At 38.7% G+C, this 19,759-nt stretch overlaps 2 protein-coding genes across 2 annotated transcripts in view; one reads left to right on the top strand and one right to left on the bottom strand.

Moving 5' to 3' along the window:
- Window positions 1-19,759, top strand: part of TRPC5 (transient receptor potential cation channel subfamily C member 5) — a 324,015-nt gene that overhangs the window by 209,857 nt on the left and 94,399 nt on the right. The window contains 1 exon segment of the mRNA NM_001082779.1: window positions 1,439-1,960. Coding sequence (NP_001076248.1) covers window positions 1,439-1,960 — 522 coding nt within the window.
- On the bottom strand, window positions 12,998-13,357 carry TRPC5OS (TRPC5 opposite strand). Its single transcript, XM_070067154.1, has one exon. The coding sequence runs from the start codon at window positions 13,355-13,357 to the stop codon at window positions 12,998-13,000; it is 360 nt and encodes a 119-aa protein (XP_069923255.1).

A 19,759-nucleotide genomic window follows, 5' to 3' on the forward strand; every position in this document is an offset into this window, starting at 1 on the left:
AGCTCTACATCCTACCACAATTACATGTCTAGTGTAGTAGAACAAATGGATCCATGCTAACAGAATAATAGGTGTTAAAAAGTCAGTCTTTTCCAAGTAATGCCCAATTGTATGTAGGTTTTTGGGAAATAGAACATATCCCAAATGAATAACTCCTTGTCACTATTGCACTGCACTATGGCAGGTTTGGGGGCAAATCTGTATGTTTTTGGCAGATGGACCTTTCAGTGAACTTCAACACACACACACCCAAAAAAACTACTTCTTTCATGCTCTTTTCGATACCATATTCATGTTTCCACTCTTTATTCATCAAGACTGTGTTGTAGTTATGTACATCATTGGCTTACCACTAAACTTAGTTCTTTAGGAGAAAACATCCTTATCTGTGAGTCTACTGAACTACCTCAGTTTCCCTACTCAACTTTGAGAACTGAGTCCCAAAGATATATTTTAAAGTTGAAATATTTTTTTATTCATTGATCAGGTCGTTTACATGCAGTCCCCCAGAACTTCTCCTGAGTACCCCAAGAACTCTACACCTTTTACCTATAACTGCTATTTACACCAAACATTAAGTCATGGTGATGCAGGAATTCTGGTGTTAGCGCCTGACCAGGTTGTTGATGTGCTTAGCAGTTTTAGCAAAGGTCCTTTTCCAACTATTAACTGTGCTGCAAGCCTAGAAGTCCTCATTTACAGAACTCTTCTTCCTGACAATAAGAATTGTCTTTACCTTCCTAGGACCTCCATGAAGTTAAATGAACCCTGTCTGGCCTTGGTCTTTGGTTCCCTGGAGCCTGATAGACATTCAGAAACATTGTAAGGAATTGACGGAGTCCTTCCTTCAGCCTCCAAAACTTGATTTAGTGATACAATCTTTAAGATTAAAGGTTGTCATTTGCCTTTCAAACAAATATTCCTATGATCTCTGTGGCTCATTTGAAACTGAACATATTACTTTATACTGTTAACAATTGCACATATGGCTGATCTAACCAACTAAGTTCCAGAAGGTCAAGAACAATGTCCTTTATTTCTTCTCATCCCCTATTGTGACTCAGACAGAATTAGGCATGTTATACTTTCAGAATTTAACAGCCAGGCTCTAGAACAACAGTGCTTGAGGTTGAATCATGGTTCTGCTATTAAAAACTGTGTCACTATAGGCATACTCTTTAACCTCTCTGTGTCTCTGCTTCTTTATATGGGGAGAGTATTTACCTCACAAGTTTGTGGTAGAGATTAAATGAGTAAATATATACAAAGTGCTTAGAACAGTGCCTGGCACATAGTAAGTATGTCGCACACCTTAACCTTAATGGTGAGGAGGAGTGACAAAAGAATTCCTGAATTGCAAATATTTGGTGGGTTCTATGCTCCTTCTGTCTCCAACCTTTAATCCTGCCCTTCTATGCTTCTCATTTCTTGTATTTAGGTGCCCACTCTGATGATGGATACCCAGTTCTCTGAGTTCACACCAGACATCACTCCTATTATGCTGGCTGCCCACACCAACAACTATGAAATCATCAAATTGCTTGTCCAGAAACGAGTCACAATCCCACGGCCCCACCAGATACGCTGCAACTGTGTGGAGTGTGTATCCAGTTCTGAAGTAGACAGTCTGCGCCATTCTCGCTCCCGACTGAATATCTACAAGGCTCTCGCAAGCCCCTCACTCATTGCCTTATCAAGCGAGGACCCCATCCTAACTGCCTTCCGCCTGGGCTGGGAGCTCAAGGAGCTCAGTAAAGTGGAGAATGAGTTCAAGGCTGAGTATGAGGAACTCTCCCAGCAGTGCAAGCTGTTTGCCAAAGACCTGCTGGACCAAGCCCGGAGCTCCCGGGAACTGGAGATCATCCTCAACCACAGAGATGACCACAGTGAAGAGCTTGATCCTCAGAAGTACCATGATCTGGCTAAGCTGAAGGTGGCCATCAAATACCACCAGAAAGAGGTAAGCTGAGCTCACCTTTGCTGTCCGAGGAGCTTCAGGCCTGCTGAATTCAGAGCAGCAGATCAAGAAGCAGCAACTTTGTACCGATTAGACCTCTAACCAATGGCTGAAAAGGCCTTAGAATAATTCGACCCATTCATTCAAGACACAGACTGCCTCTGTATGTCTTCATTATGGTACATAGCCATGTGATTTTTTTATGAGAAAACATTCATTCAACAAATTTTTTTAAAAAGAATTATTTATTTATTTGAGAGGCAGAGTTACAGCGAGAGAATGAGAGAGAAAGAGAGAGAGAGAGAATCTTCCATCCACTGATTCACTCCCCAAATGCCTACAATGGCTGGGCCTGGGCTAGACTAAAGCCAGGAGCTAGGAGCTTCTTTCAGGTCACTTATTTGGGTGCAGGGGCCCAGGAACTTGGGCCATCTTTCACTGCTTTCTCAGGTGCATTAGTGGGGAGCTGGATCAGAGTGGAGTATCTAGGACTCGAATTAGTGCCCATATGGGATGCTGGTGTTGCAGGTGGCAGCTTAACCTACTGCACCACAACACCAGTCCCACACAAATGCTTTTTCAGCACTATTCTCAGTGCTTTTAATACGGAAGACAGATACTGACCCTGTCTTCATGCAACTTACATGCAAGTGATGGATATTAATAAACAATCACTTTAAAGGGTATGTAATTACAAACTAAGATAAGTATTCTAAAGAAGAGTGTTCTGTGAGAACACATGACAATGGATCCTACCCTATGTACTTTGGACATGGAGATGGGGACAGGAATCATGGAAGACTCATGGTCCAGATGCTGGTACTTGTTAACACGACTGAGTCCTTAGAAGCCCCACAAGCAAGATAAACCTTGGGAAGATGGAGTCACAGTCAGGGTTTGTAGTTCTATAGAAGGCTAAAACAACAACCACTGTGGTGTGATCTTCAAACTGCTAGGTGCCACCTCTTTGAGTGTGGGCAGTTCAAGCAGGTCACAGGAGAGACTTTGCTTTCTAGCTTGGCCAGATTGACCATCTAGCAAGTGTTGCTCTATGCCATCTATCCCCAAACAATTTTGGGAGGCCTCCAAGAAAGCTTAATTTATCTCTTTAATGAGCTGCATGGTGCTATAGAAAGAGCAGGGGCTGTGGAACCAGAGCAGCTGAGGATAGAATCCCAACTCATTAGCTCTGTGACCCAAAGTCATTCAGATTGTCAAGGTGCTGGTTTGCTCATTTATAAAATGAAGATGGCTATAGTTTCTCCATTTTACAGGGTTAATGTGCAAATAAATGAGAAAAGCTAGTGTTGAATGCATGTCACATGAAGTACTTTAATGTGTGTTTCATCTCTCTTCCATGGTGCTTGGAGTCAGATCCAAGCAGGTAGAACCAATAGGTGCTTGCTAGTTGAAGGGAAACTACCCTTTCATGGATCCAGGCACTAAGGCAAATCACATGTGTGTTCACTTTGTTCCTTTCTCTCTGACAAAAAAAAAAAAAAAAAGAAAAGAAAAGAAAATCATGTCATTAAAGTGAGGCAAAACAGTACCAGAGGCCACTTTCAAGGGGATGAGAGGGAGAGAGAGAGAAATGGGGATAAGAACAGGAGTAGTTACTTCCCTAGAAAAATGTAAAGATTACATGAAATTTTAAAAGCTTATGCTGGGGCTGGCACTGTGGTGTAGCGGGTAAAGCCTGCAGTGCCGGCATCCCATATGGTCACCGGTTCGAATCCCGGCTGCTCCACTTCCGATCCAGCTCTCTGCTATAGCCTGGGAAAGTAGTAGAAGATGGCCCAGGTCATTGGGCCCCTGCACCCGCGTGGAAGACCCAGAAGAAGCTCCAGGCTCCTAGCTTCAGATCAGCGTAGCTCCAGCCATTGCAGCCAATTGGGAAGTGAACCAGCAGATGGAAGGCCTCTTTCTCTCTCTCTCTCTGCCTCTCTGCCTCTGCCTCTCTGTAACTCTGCCTTTCAAAATAAATATTTTTTAAAAAGCTTATGCGTAGCACAATACTGAGCACACAGTAGGCATTCGACAGATATTAGCTGCTATGATTATTCATTTTCATTGTTCCACATGGGTAACCCATAATATTCGGTCATAATCTGTGTATTAAACTGCAGGTAATGGATATAGTATCCCTGCCTCCCTCCCATGGCCCTCCTATTAATGTACAGTATCAGTTATTGTGTTAAGTTGTCTGCTATATGGTCTAATTGATTTCTCTACACTCTGATATATGCACTGTGAATTCCCATTAAGGATGTTTTCACTTTGCATAAATGGTTACAATAGTACAAGGAAAAATATCACATGCATTTTGTTTCGGAATGACAGAATGGTTAATGGGAACAGAATAGTTCATAAAAATAGAAATGGTCAAATATGACTGATGTTGGCATCCCTTGACCCAGTGGATAGGAGATACCTTTCAAAATTTGAGGTTCCCTTTATTTCCCCTGAAAAGTGACACAGCATTTATCTTCAAAAACTTCACTGCAATGTGTCACCAATTTTGTATTTATAGATCACCTTCTATTTTGTGACTTGACCCCTTCTGCACGTATAATCTTATTTTGTCATGTTAAGCTACTTCTCCACTGGGAAACCACTGTAATAACAGTCTCACTGTCATGGAGATCTACTTGGCACACGACTATGGAATCACTCTTGGATTCTGCATTAACTGCCCTCCAACTCTCATTAGTTTTATCATCACTTTTCTTCTTTATTTTAGTTCTTTTACTATCCTGAAACTTCTGTGCCCAGTGTTCTCTATTTTATAATTTCTCTTATTATTGCTCTTAGAAAATGTTACTACATGTTCATACAATATATTTTTCAGCTATCATTATACCAACCTGAATGTGCCAAGGAGTTATATTTCTTTTTGCTTTCTTAAGTAAGCATCAGAAAATCAAACATTATTTCCAAGACCCATTTTTATGTACATTAAAGTGGAAAGAAATGTTTTTATTGTGGTAAAAATACATAATACATAATATAAAATTTACCATTTTAACTATTTTTTAAGGATTTATTTATTTATTTATGTGAGAGGTAGAAACAGAGAGAGAGAGATCTTCTATATACTGGTTCACTCCCCAAATGGCCGCAAGGACCAGGGATGGCCCAGGCTGAAGCCAGGAACCAGGAATTTCCTCTGGGTCTCCCACGTGGGTGGAGGGCCCAGGCACTTGGGCCATCCTCCACTACTTTCTGAGGCACGTAAGCAGGGAGCTGGATAAGAAGTGGGGCAGCCGGGACTTGAACCAGCACCCATATGGGATGCCTGCACTGCAGGCTGCAGCCTTAAGCCACTGAGCCACAGCGCCGGCCCCCATTATAACTATTTTTTAATGTACAGTTTAGAAACATGAAGAACATTCACATTATGCAACTATCATCTCTAGGCTGCATATTTGAAAATGTGCAATTTTGGGCTATCAATTTTCTTTTATTAGTGATTCTATATAGTTAGAATTTAATAGTTTGGGGGCCAGTGCCGTGGCTCACTTGGTTAATCCTCCGCCTGCGGTGCCGGCATTCCATATGGGCACCGGGTTCTAGTCCTGGTTGCTCCTCTTCCAGGCCAGCTCTCTGCTGTGGCCCAGGAGGGCAGTGGAGGATGGCCCAAGTGCTTGGGCGCCTGCACCCATGTAGGAGACCAGGAAGAAGCACCTGGCTCCTGGCTTCGGATCTGCGTAGCTCCAGCCGTAGCGGCCATTTGGGGGGTGAACCAACGGAAGGAAGACATCTCTCTCTCTCACTGTCTAACTCTATCTGTCAAATAATAAAATTATTAAAAAAAGAATTTAATATTTTGCAGACCAAATTATTTTACTCCATAATACCGACAAAGTAATACCTGTTAGCTATTCAAAGTTATGGATATTCAGCAGTAATACAAAAGCAATCCCAAAAGCACTGTATTCATGAAAAGATCAATACTTTTAGGTCTGGTGCTATTCACTGATCACTGTAAATCAAATCAATGAGAAATCCAGTATTTCACAGACTGAATTGTTTCAGTCAGAGCACATCAAACTCCAATACCTGGTTTGCAACAGGGAAAGTAAGTGACTCTCAATTTCAATGTTAATAATAACACAATAAGGAATATAATTTCATGGAGCCACATAAACCCAAATATGGCTCAATGTTTAGTCCCATAGCCAGAGATTTCCGAATCATTTGGGGATTTATATATTTTGCTCCAGTTTTTCCAAGATACATTATCCTAGCAAAGGCCATAGATAAATTGTAGCTTAACTCACCCTTTTCAAGTTAAGCCACACTGAATAGCAAGTCAAGCTTGAGAATTAGGATATAGCTTAATGTTTGTACTCCAATGGCATTGCTTTGGGGATATAAGATATTATTTATATTCATCAAACTGTAAATCCATCTTAATTGTGACTTCATTTCCACTAGAAACTCTGTAATCCTTCCCAATCTGTGAATTAACTATTTTTTTAAAATCTGTGATTCCATCGAGTTTCAGATTAGTACAGTGTCTAATTTCTGTCTGTTCGATCTACATGCCTGGTTTCAGGCTGAATATTCTCACTTTCTTGCACACATAAGCAATGTCTTTTTTTTTTCAGGGTGTTTTTGTAATTGTAACCTTCGTGTGTTTGAACAGGAAACAATCTTGTGAGCTACTGAGATTCTAACACTCCAAGTGTCCATAAGAAATTCATTCTCAAAGTCTGAGGAATCATACTGATTAGTGTGTTGAATAAACATTCACAATCTAATCTTTAATTAAGTGAAACCTACACACAATGCTTAAGGCCACAAACATAAAAAGATCATTCATTTTGTATTATGCAACATGTACGTTCGATCACCAATTTTTGAAGTAAAAACCCTCCTCAAGAAGGATGTGATGAAAGTAAGTAAACTTTTACTTTGAGCACAAATAAATGAATGAAACGATTGACTCCTCTTCTCCATGTTAGTCAAAAATCCTCAAATTCCTTAAAGGCATATAGTTTATGTGTACTAACACATCAAGAAGGAAAAATATTAACATCTTTTTTTAAAGATTTATTTATTTATTTAAAAAGTCAGAGTTAGAGGAAGAAAGAAACAAAGAGGGGAATCTTCCATTTGCTTGTTCACTCCCCCGATGGCCACAACTGCCAGGGCTGGGCCAGATTGAAGCCAGGAGCCAGAAGCTTTTTCCAGGTCTATCAAGTGGGTGCAGGGGCCCAAGCACTTGGATCATCTTCCCCTGCTTTTCTCAGGCACATTAGCAGGGAACTGGAATGGAAGTGGAGTAGCCTGGACATGAACCGCATCCCTATGAGATGCCGGCACTGCAGGAGGCAGCTTTGCCCACCACTCCACAGTACCAGGCCCACATATTAACGTCTGATAGACACATGTTGGGAACCCCTAAACAAGCTGGAGACATTTCTTAAAAGGACATTTTTTTTTTTCCAGATGAGCTTCAGACCCTGAAGAAAACCAGTAGGGGAATGAATAAGAATTACCTCGTAGGACCATAATTATTCAAAGAGAAACAACTAGATAGGAATGGGGCAACTAAGCTAAAAGAAAAAAAATGTCTTCTTTTGCACTGGATTCCATGCTTTATACCAGTTGGGCCATGAGGTTCTATTTTCAATTACAGATAGAACACTTCCTCAGTGTTCATAATCCAGAATAAGTCAGAGCAGATATATCAAATCTCCAACCTCCCAAGCACATTAGCAGGGAGCTATATCAGAAGCAGAGCAGCCAGAACTCAAACTGGCATTCTGATAGGGGATGTTGGCATTGTAAGTTGTGGCTTAATTCACTGTGCCACAACACTGATTCCCTATTTTTTATTTTGTTAGAGATTTTCTCTAGGCTAATTGGTTGGTTTGTTAGCTTTCTGGGGGTTATATAGCTAGAATAAAAACAAGTCTTAAATGTGGACTGTAGAGAGTAGGGTCCTGAAAAAAAAAATAGTAATCAAGAGCAATCACTAAATACCTCTAATCTATTAAGACAAGGCTATCAGTAGAAAATCACAGTTGTCAGCTTGATACAAAATTTTTAATCACATTGGATCATGATGGGTTAATAATATTTTAAGTTATATAATATCCTCAAGAATAAAATCTCAGCCTCAAGTGGAATATGATTCATTATTTCCTGAAGGGCATTTTCATTATTGTTTTTCCTCATTATTATTCCTACTAGAGCTCAAATCGACTCCCCCAAAAGAATTTAATTTGGTGAAAAAATTAAGCTCTGAAAAAAGAACTCTAACTTTGATATGAAGGAGCAGAAGGAAATTCTCATATCTTAGCAAACAGGTGTCAAAGTGTTAGATAATCTTTAAATGTCAAATAAACTTTCCAGGACCATTGTATAGACATTTTTCAGATATTCCTGTGAAGTTATGATGTTGTACAATCTGGCAATTATCTTGAAAACTGTGTTATTTCATTTATTTTCTATTACCATTGAGGGAAAGCAGAAAAATAATTATAACTCTTAATTTAGAAATGAGAAAGGATCATGTTCAGAGATTTGTGCAAAATTATATCTAGCAAAGCCAGAAGTAGAACTTCAGCCTTCTGGTACAATATTGTCTTTGCATGTACTCTGCCACCTTCTGTTGAGTGGGGTTCCTTTATACAATTTGATAACTTCCTGTCGCTCCCCCTCTTCATGGAGGAACGACACTAAACCCTGCCTAGGCTTCACATCCGAGTCACGGCACCATTATGTCGCTCCCCGTCTTTGTGGAGGAACGACACAGGACCCTGCGCTGTTCTTTTGTCTGCTCGGCCCTTCCCGGGTTTGCTGCTGGTTCTTCCCGGGTTGGCTACCGACCCTTCCACCTCCGTGGAAGGGCGGTTCCCCCTGCCACATTCCCCACTTCCGCGGGGGAGCGGCACACCGCCGGCCGGCTCTCTCGGGGGCTGCTCAGGTGTTCCCCTTAGATGTTCCTGGTGCATGCCGTCTCTCTCCTCCTTTATAGTCCTCTTCCACCAATCCCAACTCTGCTACCCACACGCCGAGTACGCTGCTCTCCTCCAATCAGGAGCAGGTCCCACAGTTTATTGGTTGAACTGGAGGCAGCTGTGTAGAAGCTGTTTCCCTTCTCAGCGCCATATTGTGGGAAAGCAGATGCATAGAATAAGTCTTAATTCCAGTAACTTAGTCTAGTCCGAGTTGCTCCCAGTTGCTCCCCACACTTCCAAATTCATCATCAGGGAATTTAAGACAACCACAGTTTCTTTGATTTGTGAGCAAAAGTTTATTAGTTAAAATATCTTAAAAATGTAAAACAGTTTGAACCATACAAATTATAAACAATTATAATCTAAAAACAGGCAGTAAACATCACACATAGCAAAGCAAGTATGTAATCACAGCTTCCCACACACCTTAGCCAGAGCACATTGGGATGAAGACTTGTGCTACCTAATTCATTGCCACCTATCAGCCTATTTCTTTTGGTTTTAATGCCTTTCTGCTTGTCATAGAATGATAAGCCTCTGGCTTCAACATTGGTCTCAAGAAGATCCAGACAAGAGTCTAGCTACAGTTTAGATAAAGGACCAACTACCCTCCATTATTTTGGAGATTTAGGATTTCAATCAAAGGAAAATAGCTAGTACAATAAGTTCATTCTCTTTCTGATGGAGCTTTTAAGCACACAAAAAGTGCCAACTGCCAACCAGCTAATTCTATCAGCATCTCAGATTTGGCTAATTTTCATAATACTAAAACAGGGCTTAGATCATAAACCTGCCTTCTCTGTATTATGGCTTTTCACCATAAACAGTTGCATAACTCTTGACAATTTATTAATTTTCTTTGCTCTCTTGAAAAAGCCTTCCTCATTAGTTCTTATTTCTAAGTATTTTCTTATTCTCTAAGCTTATTTGTAATCACCAATAACTCTGTTTCTAATTATATTCCGTACAGCAAACGTACTTAATATAGCAATTAATTCTGTAGAGAGGTTTACATCTTAACAACGGCTTAAAAACATAAAATCATACACCCAGAGCAAGCACAGAAATATAACTCATCTATTCCTGAGGTGCCATTATAGTATAATCTTTCCAGGTGACTTGGATAAACAAGAAACCAGCCAGTTTTACAAACTGGGAAGTTGAAGAAACTTCCTGCTTTTGCACCTAAAGACCATCTTGCCGATTAGCTGTTTTATAGACTGGTTCAAATCTTTATTTTGTAGCAAGGTCTAGAGTGGTCGCACAAGTTTCTCTTGATGTATTTTGATGACCTGCTAATGTCTGTATGGTTGCTTGTGTTCTCCCATAAGATGCTGAGTTTCTTAACAAGGTCAAACTAATCTGTTGCGGAATTGCTATAATGTCCACATTCTAGAGTTCTACTTGGAGTGACAGCTATCCTTCAGCATCTACCATGTTTGAGGAGCATCAGGCCTTTCCTTTTACAACTAAATGGCTCACCACATAGAATTTGTAGCACAATGGTGGTCTCTCCTTAGATATATTTCCTAATCTTGTCCAGGTATTTATGCTTTGATTTTATTTTGACACAAAATTATAGCCGTTTTCTAAAGCCCAAATTCCTTGTGGATAAGTATCTTTCCTGGATGTTTTTGAAGCTTTAATTAAAGCAAGATTCTATCTTTTAGTTCTTACCCAGTTTTTCTGCTGTAAGAATACTAAATGTATTGCTAAATGCAGACTTCCTTGTATAACTGCTATCACTAATCTTTGCAAATTGTTCCTATTGAAATAGAGGGATAAACCATTTTTTCTTGCCTTCCTACTGGGCTGTTAATTTGGCATTGACCCTTTGAAATGCATCAACTATTTGCCATTTTTGACATAAATGAATATCTACAGTCCCCTTCATGGGCAAGTCAAGGTCAGTTTCTCCTGATACTGTCACAGAAAAGTCCCTCAATGTACTTTCTGGTGTGGCTTGCAATTATCCACAGTAGGTGCTCTATGACATACTTTTTATTTTTTCCTGTCTGTCTTCATTTACTCTAGGAAGTTTCTTGGGTCCTTGCCTACTTCTACTAATCTTTCCATATAGCAGTCTATTGTGGAATTTTCTCATTTTAATATGTTGAATAACTTTGTTAAGTTCTTCCAATTTTCAAAGGACTTGTGGTAGCTTTTCCTATAACAGTCTCTTTATTAAATTTGTTAAATAACTTTATCCTAAGATTCAGTAGTCAAACTAATTTGTGTTTCTTCTGCTACTGCTCATTCAAAAACAGTTTGTTACATTGTCTATAATTGCCTGCATTGATCTTTTATGGTAGCTAATTATCTGTGAGTGCAGATTTCACTTAGTATTAGGTACAGCATCTGTCATGTTGGTTAGCTCTGAAATCATCTGCATTAAATGTCATTTTAATCCTTTTGACTCTATATAAATTGATATAATCTGGTTTCCACCAGTGTGGGTTTATTTCTTTGTGCCATTTCTTTACAACTTGCACATACCGAATTTCGCAGTGGTATAACTTTTATGTTTTTACCTAGTTGTTGCCTGAGTCATGAGATCAAAGGTCATTCCTTAGGAATGAGGGCCATAGTATCATGGGCATGCCTGAAGGATAGCCATTTTTCCAAACTGAGCAGACCGTATGCCACGGAATTGATATGCTCAGTGAATTCCCCACACGTATATTTGGTCCCTGTATGTTTTGGTGTGGAAGACCTTCAGCTATCACATTTACCCTTCTGGCATATGTAGAATTATTGTGGCTAAATACCAGTCCACATTTTGTTTGCATTCATCCATGATCCTATTTCTCAATACAAAATATTTCTAAGTTGAGGTTGCATCAGACTCATTGTAAGGAGCCTTCAACTATTCTTTACACTCATTTATATTTAAGAAGATACACTTTATCCACTTCCCCTTATGGACCATTCTACTCCTATCATAAGTGTTAGACTTTCTACTACTGTATAGTCTTTACAGGATTTTGTTTAGCCTACCTTGTACTCTTCTCTTTGTCATTTTATATAATTCCATTTACTGTTGGGGAGCAATACTGCAAAGTAGTAGTGCATTTGGGGAACAACATTTCAAAGTGACATGAGTTGGCATTTGCAGGAACAGTCTTTCATTGGAACCTCTTAGCCCTAGCTTTTCAAAGATTGCTTCCTGGTAACATATAGTCATATGAAAACATTTCTGCAGCTTTGTTATCTAGTAGATGCTCCTCTTTTAGAATTATTTCCCTTAGTCTGCTCTAGCATCTTTTGACACATTGTCTCCTAAAAGCCCAGTAAGAATTTATACTTTTCAAGTAAAAGTATTCCCGTATTATCCAATTAATGCAAATATATTCACTATATCATTCTAGCAGTAGTCTCCTTTTAATTTCCACTTACTATAAGACAGTGCAGAGGCTGGCACTGTGGCTTAGTAGGTTAAGTGTCTGCCTATGGCACTGGCATCCCATATGACCACCAGTTTGAGTCCTGGTTGCTCCATTTCCAATCCAGCTTCCTGCTAATGGCCTAGGAAAGCAGTGGAAGATAGCCCAAGTACCTGGGCCCCTGAACCCACATGGGAGACCCAGAAGAAGCACCTGGTTCCTGGCTTCAGATTGGCCTACCTCCGGCTGTTGCAGCCATTTGGAGAGTGAACCAGTGGATAGAAGTACTCTCTCCTCTGTCTTTCCCTCTCTGTGTCTATAACTCTGCTTCTCAAATACATAAAAAAATCTTTTAAAAAAGACAATGTAACTGGGGCCCAAGATGTGATAGCATTTATCAGTTCTCCACTCCATTGTTAGGCAAGGTGTTTCTTTTCTTTGCTATTGTTTGCTTTTGTCATTAGAAATACTAGAGGGAGAACAAGTACAGTTAAAGGAAGAACCATATCACTAAAGCCAGGGCTTTTTGAACAAAAACAAAGGAGAACCCAGCATTTACTGAAAATCAATCAAGTCTTACTTTTTCTATAAGTTGTTAATAATGAAAGTGTGCAGAACCAGGAGAAAACTCACATTACTAATGTCTGGAACAATCAAAATATATTTGAAACAGGAATGATCAGTTCTCACTTGCCAGTGGGGAAAAACTGAGTCTCACTTATTTCTAAGTCATCATTTATAATAGACATTACCACTTCGCTTAAACCCTCTATGTCTAACAAGGAATCATCATCATCAAAGATCAGGTTTTCACTTTCCCTTAGTGAAAGTATTGATTCTAAGTCTGCAAGATTTGAGAGATCTGGTAGGAAAACAGCCCTGAAAGGAAATGCAACAGCTCCTGTCTGTTGTGCTCTATCATTTTGTGCTACAGGAGGAATTTGGTATTGTAAAATCGACTGTAATTGTCCTTCAAGAATTTTTATTAACTGATCTAAACAATCAGAAATTTCACCAACTAGCACAGAGACTGATGCAGAATCCATGCCTCTATATTTATCTCTATAGAAAAAATATTATTAAAAGCTGTAGAAAATGGAGTCTTGGTGACAATGGATACTTGATGGCTCACGATGGTTCTCTGGTTGGTTTAGATGAGAAATGAAGATGCTGATATTGTTATGACGGTGATCAAGTATAAAAAGAGGCTCGTGGTACTACAGAGGTCTTTGATGAGGTTGATGAACCTCCCACAAAATTTACTTATGTTACTGTGTTTGTACTAGTAGTGAACTGCTAGATTGTCACAGCCAAGAGAAATCAGCAAAGCAGATCTAATAACAGAAAAAAGAAATATAAAGGTTAGTATCCTTGAGTCTTTATCCATCCTACAGGCTCTAGATATAGGATGTCCCTATTAAGAATTGTCCATAAGGCTGAAAGAGTGTCTGTAGCTATTTCTCCTCCTTGTTTGATAACCCTAAAATGATCTACCACTCTTTTCTTTAATTTCTTTTTTAAAATTTTTATTTATAAAAATGGAACAAATTCCATGTATTCCATATATACAGTTTTAAGAGTATGATTGATACTTCTCACCCTACCCTCCTTCCTTCCCACCCTTACTCCTTTTTTTCTTATTTTTCTTTTAATTTTTACAATGACATACTTTCAATTTTCTTTATAATCACAAGTTTAACCCTCCAGTAAATAAAGCATTCAACAAGTAGTAAGGAAAAAAAAAAAAAAAAACAATGACAACAGCACTGTTCCTCGGCAGTATTTTCTTTAATTTCTTAGGCTCTTTCTCTCTTGCTAGGGGATTTGAGAACAGAGTGAGCAGATGTAGTTTGCCCATCTCTCTTAAACATCTCTAATGAGTCTATAAATGGAGTCTTCTCTATCAGCATCTTTGCCTCATTGCCATTTATATCTGGCACTACTAATTTTTTTCTGTGTTTTTAGCAATCCATTCATTAAAATTTCCAATTACCCTTCAGCCTGGGAGTATATGGTAAGTACAGATACCACACTCTCCACCAAACTTTCAACAACTTCAGTGATTAAATTAGTTCTTGGGTATTTCCTATTATTGTCAATCTGCCACATATTCCTCCACCATTGTCAAACACCATGGTTGTACTACTTTCAATTGCATGTCTTGTGGGCTATGTAAATCATCTTCCTGAGTAAGTAGATACTTCTGTAAAGCAATATTCTTTGTTTAAAAATTTAGGGATTTGGGCTGGCGCCAAGGTGCAGTAGGTTAATCCTCCACCTGAGGCACAGGCACCCCAATGGGTGCCGGTTCTAGTCCTGGCTGCTCCTTTTCCAATCCAGCTCTCTGCTGTGGCCTGGGAAAGCAGTGGAAGATAACCCAAGTGCTTGGGCCCCTGCACCCACATGGGGGACCAGGAAGAATCACCTGGCTCCTGGCTTTGGATGGGTGCAGCTCCGGCTGTTGTGGCCATTTGGGGAGTGAACCAACGGAAGGAAGACCTTTCTCTCTGTTTCTCCCTCTCACTGTCTGTAACTTTACCTCTCAAATAAATAAATAAAATCTCAAAAAAATATCTAAGGATTGACCCAATACTTGCCACATTTGTCTAATTTATCACAAAATAGCCTACTCAAAATGAGTTCATTGAGGATACAATAAGTTTTTTGTAATTTAATGATCTTATATTGTTTACTCACCTGTTTGTTGGAATAATATTTTTTTCACTCTTTTGCCTCTGTTTACCTAGTATATTCATATGCCCTGAGGTTTCATGTTCCCACTGTAACCCTAAATTGACCTGACAGATAAGGCAGCTGAGCTGGAAGGCTACTGGTTCTACACTATTTTGAGGGGCCTATCTTCTCTGTGTCTTATTTGAAGTAAATAATTCTGTCTTTCCATTCTGATACATGTCCTACATGAAATGTTAAATTCATTTCATTGATTTCCTTTCATATGTCCCTTAACTAGACTGTTTTCCCACCATAGTCCAGTCCATAATTTTCCATTTAAAACAGCATATATCTCTAGACTATGGTTGATCATTATAGATAAATATATTTGGCCAATTGTTTGTTGGGCCACACACCCATATTAAATTTCTGGCTACTAATCCTATAACTTGGGCTGATTTATTTTCTCCAAACTCATTCAAACTTTCAATGGTGGAAAGTGTTACGAAGTCCATCTTACTCTTTTAATATGCTGTCAAGTCTTTTATTGCCTAATTTTTAGCAGTTCTGCCCAGAGTGGGGCCCAGCAAGCCACAGACTTCACTTCCAACTGACTGTACTCATTGCATGTTTATTGGAGTACAGCAAATCACCAGCCAGATGGTTCACATGAAGCTTGCTTATCTCTACAGGGCCTGGTTTGACCTACTCAGTTATACACTATCTCCAATTAGCGTAAGTCCTGTCACATCACTTTAGGTTTTTGGCTAGAATCCTACCGGAAGACATGGCTGTTGCTCTGATGATAAGGGTCACAACCATTACAATCAGAAAGTATAATTTGGGTTGGAAGCAACTTTCTATCTGAAATATGAGAGAATGAGTCCTAGAGGAATAGCAGTTGATTTATTAACTCAAAACGATCTGTTATTTGATTAGAGACAAAGCATGTTAGTGGCAGAAATGCAGAAACAAATAAGGGAAAGGAACTTGACATTAAGTTAGAGCATGCATCAGCACATCAGAAGAAAAACACAAAAGAAACCTGTGCATTAAATATGGTTAAAGAGCACCAACACATTTTTCAAAGGAAACAATACCCTATTATGGAATCCATAACCCAAAGAGGGTAATACACCAATCTTGTATAACTTTTGGCTTCCTTTTCTCCCAGTTTTCCCCCTTAGCTTCTCTCTCTCCCCCTAGGACTCCTATTCCTCCTCTTATTCAATATGCCCCCATTCATTAACTTATTTTTTTCATTCTATTTCACCCTCTTTGTATCTCCGTCTTCCTCTAGCCTTTCCACTATCCTTACTTCCATCTCTCCTTATAAACTGGAAAATAATTAGAAATACTATAAATTATATTCTATTCATCAAGGTGGATAGTACATAGTCTAAATGAAAAATGTAGAGGCAGAACATTTAATATTTTGCTCTCTTTTAAGACAAATGTAGTTACTACTTTATGTAGCCTTTGTTGTATTTTTTTCTGCAGCTTGGTGACCTTGGATGGGAAGAAAAATCCTAATCTGGCCTTAATTCTATTGATCCTCACGTTACCTAATCTACAATTCCTATTTTCAAATCATCTTGGAAGCCAGAAGCCAGGAGTGAGGAGGAGGAAAAGAGGGTGCTGAGAAAGTGTTAAGTACTGAAATATTAAGAAATAGAGTATAGCATCAGTTTATTCCAGTTACCGTAATTTCCAAAGTAACCAACCTTGATATCTTAGTTTGCCTAAGGTGATTTTAAGCAGTTAGTGCTTAGAGTCTTTTTATTAGTTGTTACCTCTGCCTGGAATCTATTTCCCTCAGGAAAAAAATAGACATCTTGTCATTCTGATCTCAGCTTACATATTACCTCCTCAGATTTCTTATCCCCAGACCTAAAAACAAAAGCTCCTCGTCATCCCTTTTCCATAAAGCATATACTGCAGTTGTGATTTACAGCACCTGTAACTAGCTCAGATTTTTTTGTTTACTTATTTTTCTCCATCTCCCACTCTACTCTCACATACATATGGACTAAAATGGAGTATCATGAAATTAAGAAACTCATCTGTTTTTTTTTCTGCTATATTCCCAACGCAGGGAAGAATGCCTGTCAAAATGAAGGCAGGGAAGGAGCAATCCTTTTTAGCTCATCAATTCAGAAAGTACTATCAAGCTTCAACTGTGTATGAGGATAACAGGGGGTAGAAGAATGAAGCAATTCATTAAAATATATGGTTAATAAAACAAATAGGCCACCAACAAACTAAGAAAAAACATTCACAAAACAGATATCTGACAAAGAATGTATAGCTAGAATATATAAAGAACATTTATAATTACTAACAAAACACAAACAACTCAAAAATAGGTAAAATATTTGAATAGACATTTTACAAAGAAAGAAAAGGAATATCTAATAAGCACATGAAAAATATACTCAATACCATTAGTCATTATGGAAATGTAAATAAATACCACAATAAGATACCAGAATACACTCACTAGACTAGCTAAAACTAAATATTGACAATACCAACTGTTGACATAGATGTAGAGCAACCAGAATTCTCACATACTGCTAGTAGGAATGTAAGAAGATGTAACCTCTTTGGGAAAATATTTGCCAGTTTCTTATAAAAGCAAGTATGTACCAATCTGTATCCTAGAAATTATACTCCTACGTATTTATCCAAGAGAAATGAAAATTCACAAAGAGACTTTCACAAGAATGGTCATAGCAGCTTTAAAAATTAGATAAAAGCCCCAGTGCCAATCAAGATAATGGTTATACAAACCATTATACCCATGCAACATGATACAGTTATCAATAAAAAGAAAGGCATGGACAGGGACAACAGCATGGATGAATATCAAAGACATTATATTTAATGAAAGGAGCCAGACATAAATTATTACATACTGTATGACTTTATTCATATGCAATTCTCAAAAGTGCAAAATAATCTGCAATAGAGTAAATTCAGAATGGTGGTTGCCTCTAGTGAATTGGGAACTGATTGGGAAGGAACATGAGAACTTTCTAGGGTAATAGATGGTAACGATCATGTTTTAGAGTGTGAGTTACACAGGAGTATGCATTTGTCAGAACTCATTAACTGGTGCTCTTAAGATTTGTGCATTTCATTATGTGTAAATTTTACCTCCTCTTCCACCCCCATAAAAAGTAACCAAGCACAATGCTCAGCCTCAAAAAGTATATATCAGATGAGATGACATACCCATAATTATTCTGGCAAATGCTCACATTTATGAAAGATCTATTACATGTCAAGCACTATGAAACTTACTTTACTTATATTAGTATATTCAGTCCTCACACTGAAATAATTGTATGAAGTTATAAATAGAAAAATTGAGGATCAGGCAGATTAAGCAATTTGCTGAGGGTCACATGGTAAGAAAAGATACAAAGTTGAAAGTCAGCCTGGATCTAACTTCTAAAGTCCTATGCCAGAAGGCACATTTGCTAGTGCATACAGGAGCAAATTTGCCTCAGTAAAGCCACAGCTGACATCTCATTCTCCTAAGCAGGAATAAAACTAAGAATGTTAATCTGATTTGCTTTCTCTAGTAACTGACAGAATTCTAAGTTGAATGTGACTAAGGTAGAGGGATCAGGAGAACTGCAACAATACCCTACAAAATCCCCATCATCTGTCAGGGGCATGTTTAGGGAGGTGTCCATTACCTGCCCTTCCTCTGACTATGTGAATTGTCCCAAATGCTCATAAGTTACTTACCTATGATAGAGCCAAGATGGATGGGCAGCCCAAAGTTCTGCCTATTAAATGATTTCTGGACTTCTACTTTTAAATAGGATGTGAAGGCTTCTGCCACAAACAAAAATAAAACAAAACAAAATCAAAATCAATAGGTTTAAAGATACTTGCAAACTGTGAAAACAAAGACAAGCTAAACTAAAATTTCAGAGAGCAAACAGCCCTTCCTAAGTGAGCTGACAGTCACAGGCATTTTTTTCTTTCCTGCAGCATTTGCTAACTCTAGGCACAGGTTGTAAATGAGGCTTGGCCCTAAGGCAGAGGGACTCTACTGTGGAAAAGGAGAAATCAGTCTAACTTTTGACAGTTGCAAGTAGCTAACATAATGGGTTGGGAAATTTGAGAAGACAGAAATGCAGGACTAGTTTTTCTTACCTGATGTTGGTTGAGTTCTAGGCTGGCACCTGGGCAAGAAAGATGAAGTGAAATCTCCCACAGTCTCCAGGTACTTCAGAGGCAAATTCTCAATAGAGGGTGAGGAACTGCCACAAGCACCGTCAAAGGCTATGTAGATTTTGAAGTTAGAGGAATTTAGGGGAAGGTAATGAGTCAATAAGATTAAAACTACTCCCAAAGGGCACTTTGGGCAAAGTGATGCTAAAACATATATAGACGCATAAAGGGTCCAGTATAGCCATACATCTTGAAGAACAAAATTGGAAGGCATAACTGATCAGAAACCAAGGCTAGCTCTACAGCTACAGAAATTAAGGCAGCATAGTACTGGCACCAAAAGACAAATAAATCCATGGAACCACAACTTTATCTCAAACCAGATAGCAAAATAATAATAAGTTGACTATTTCAAATGGATAATAGGCCTAAATGAGAAAGTTAAACTAATGAATCTTCCAGATAAAACCACAGGAGAAAATCTCTGTGATCTTTGGTAGGCAAATATTTCTTATAAGATATGAAAACATTAACTATGAAAGAAAATATTAATAAGTTAAATTAGATCAATTAAGAACGTTTAT

The sequence above is a fragment of the Oryctolagus cuniculus genome, chromosome X, assembly GCF_051225735.1.
Source record: "Oryctolagus cuniculus isolate XC-2025 breed Fujian yellow rabbit chromosome X, ASM5122573v1, whole genome shotgun sequence".
NCBI classification, from domain to species: Eukaryota; Metazoa; Chordata; class Mammalia; order Lagomorpha; family Leporidae; genus Oryctolagus; species Oryctolagus cuniculus.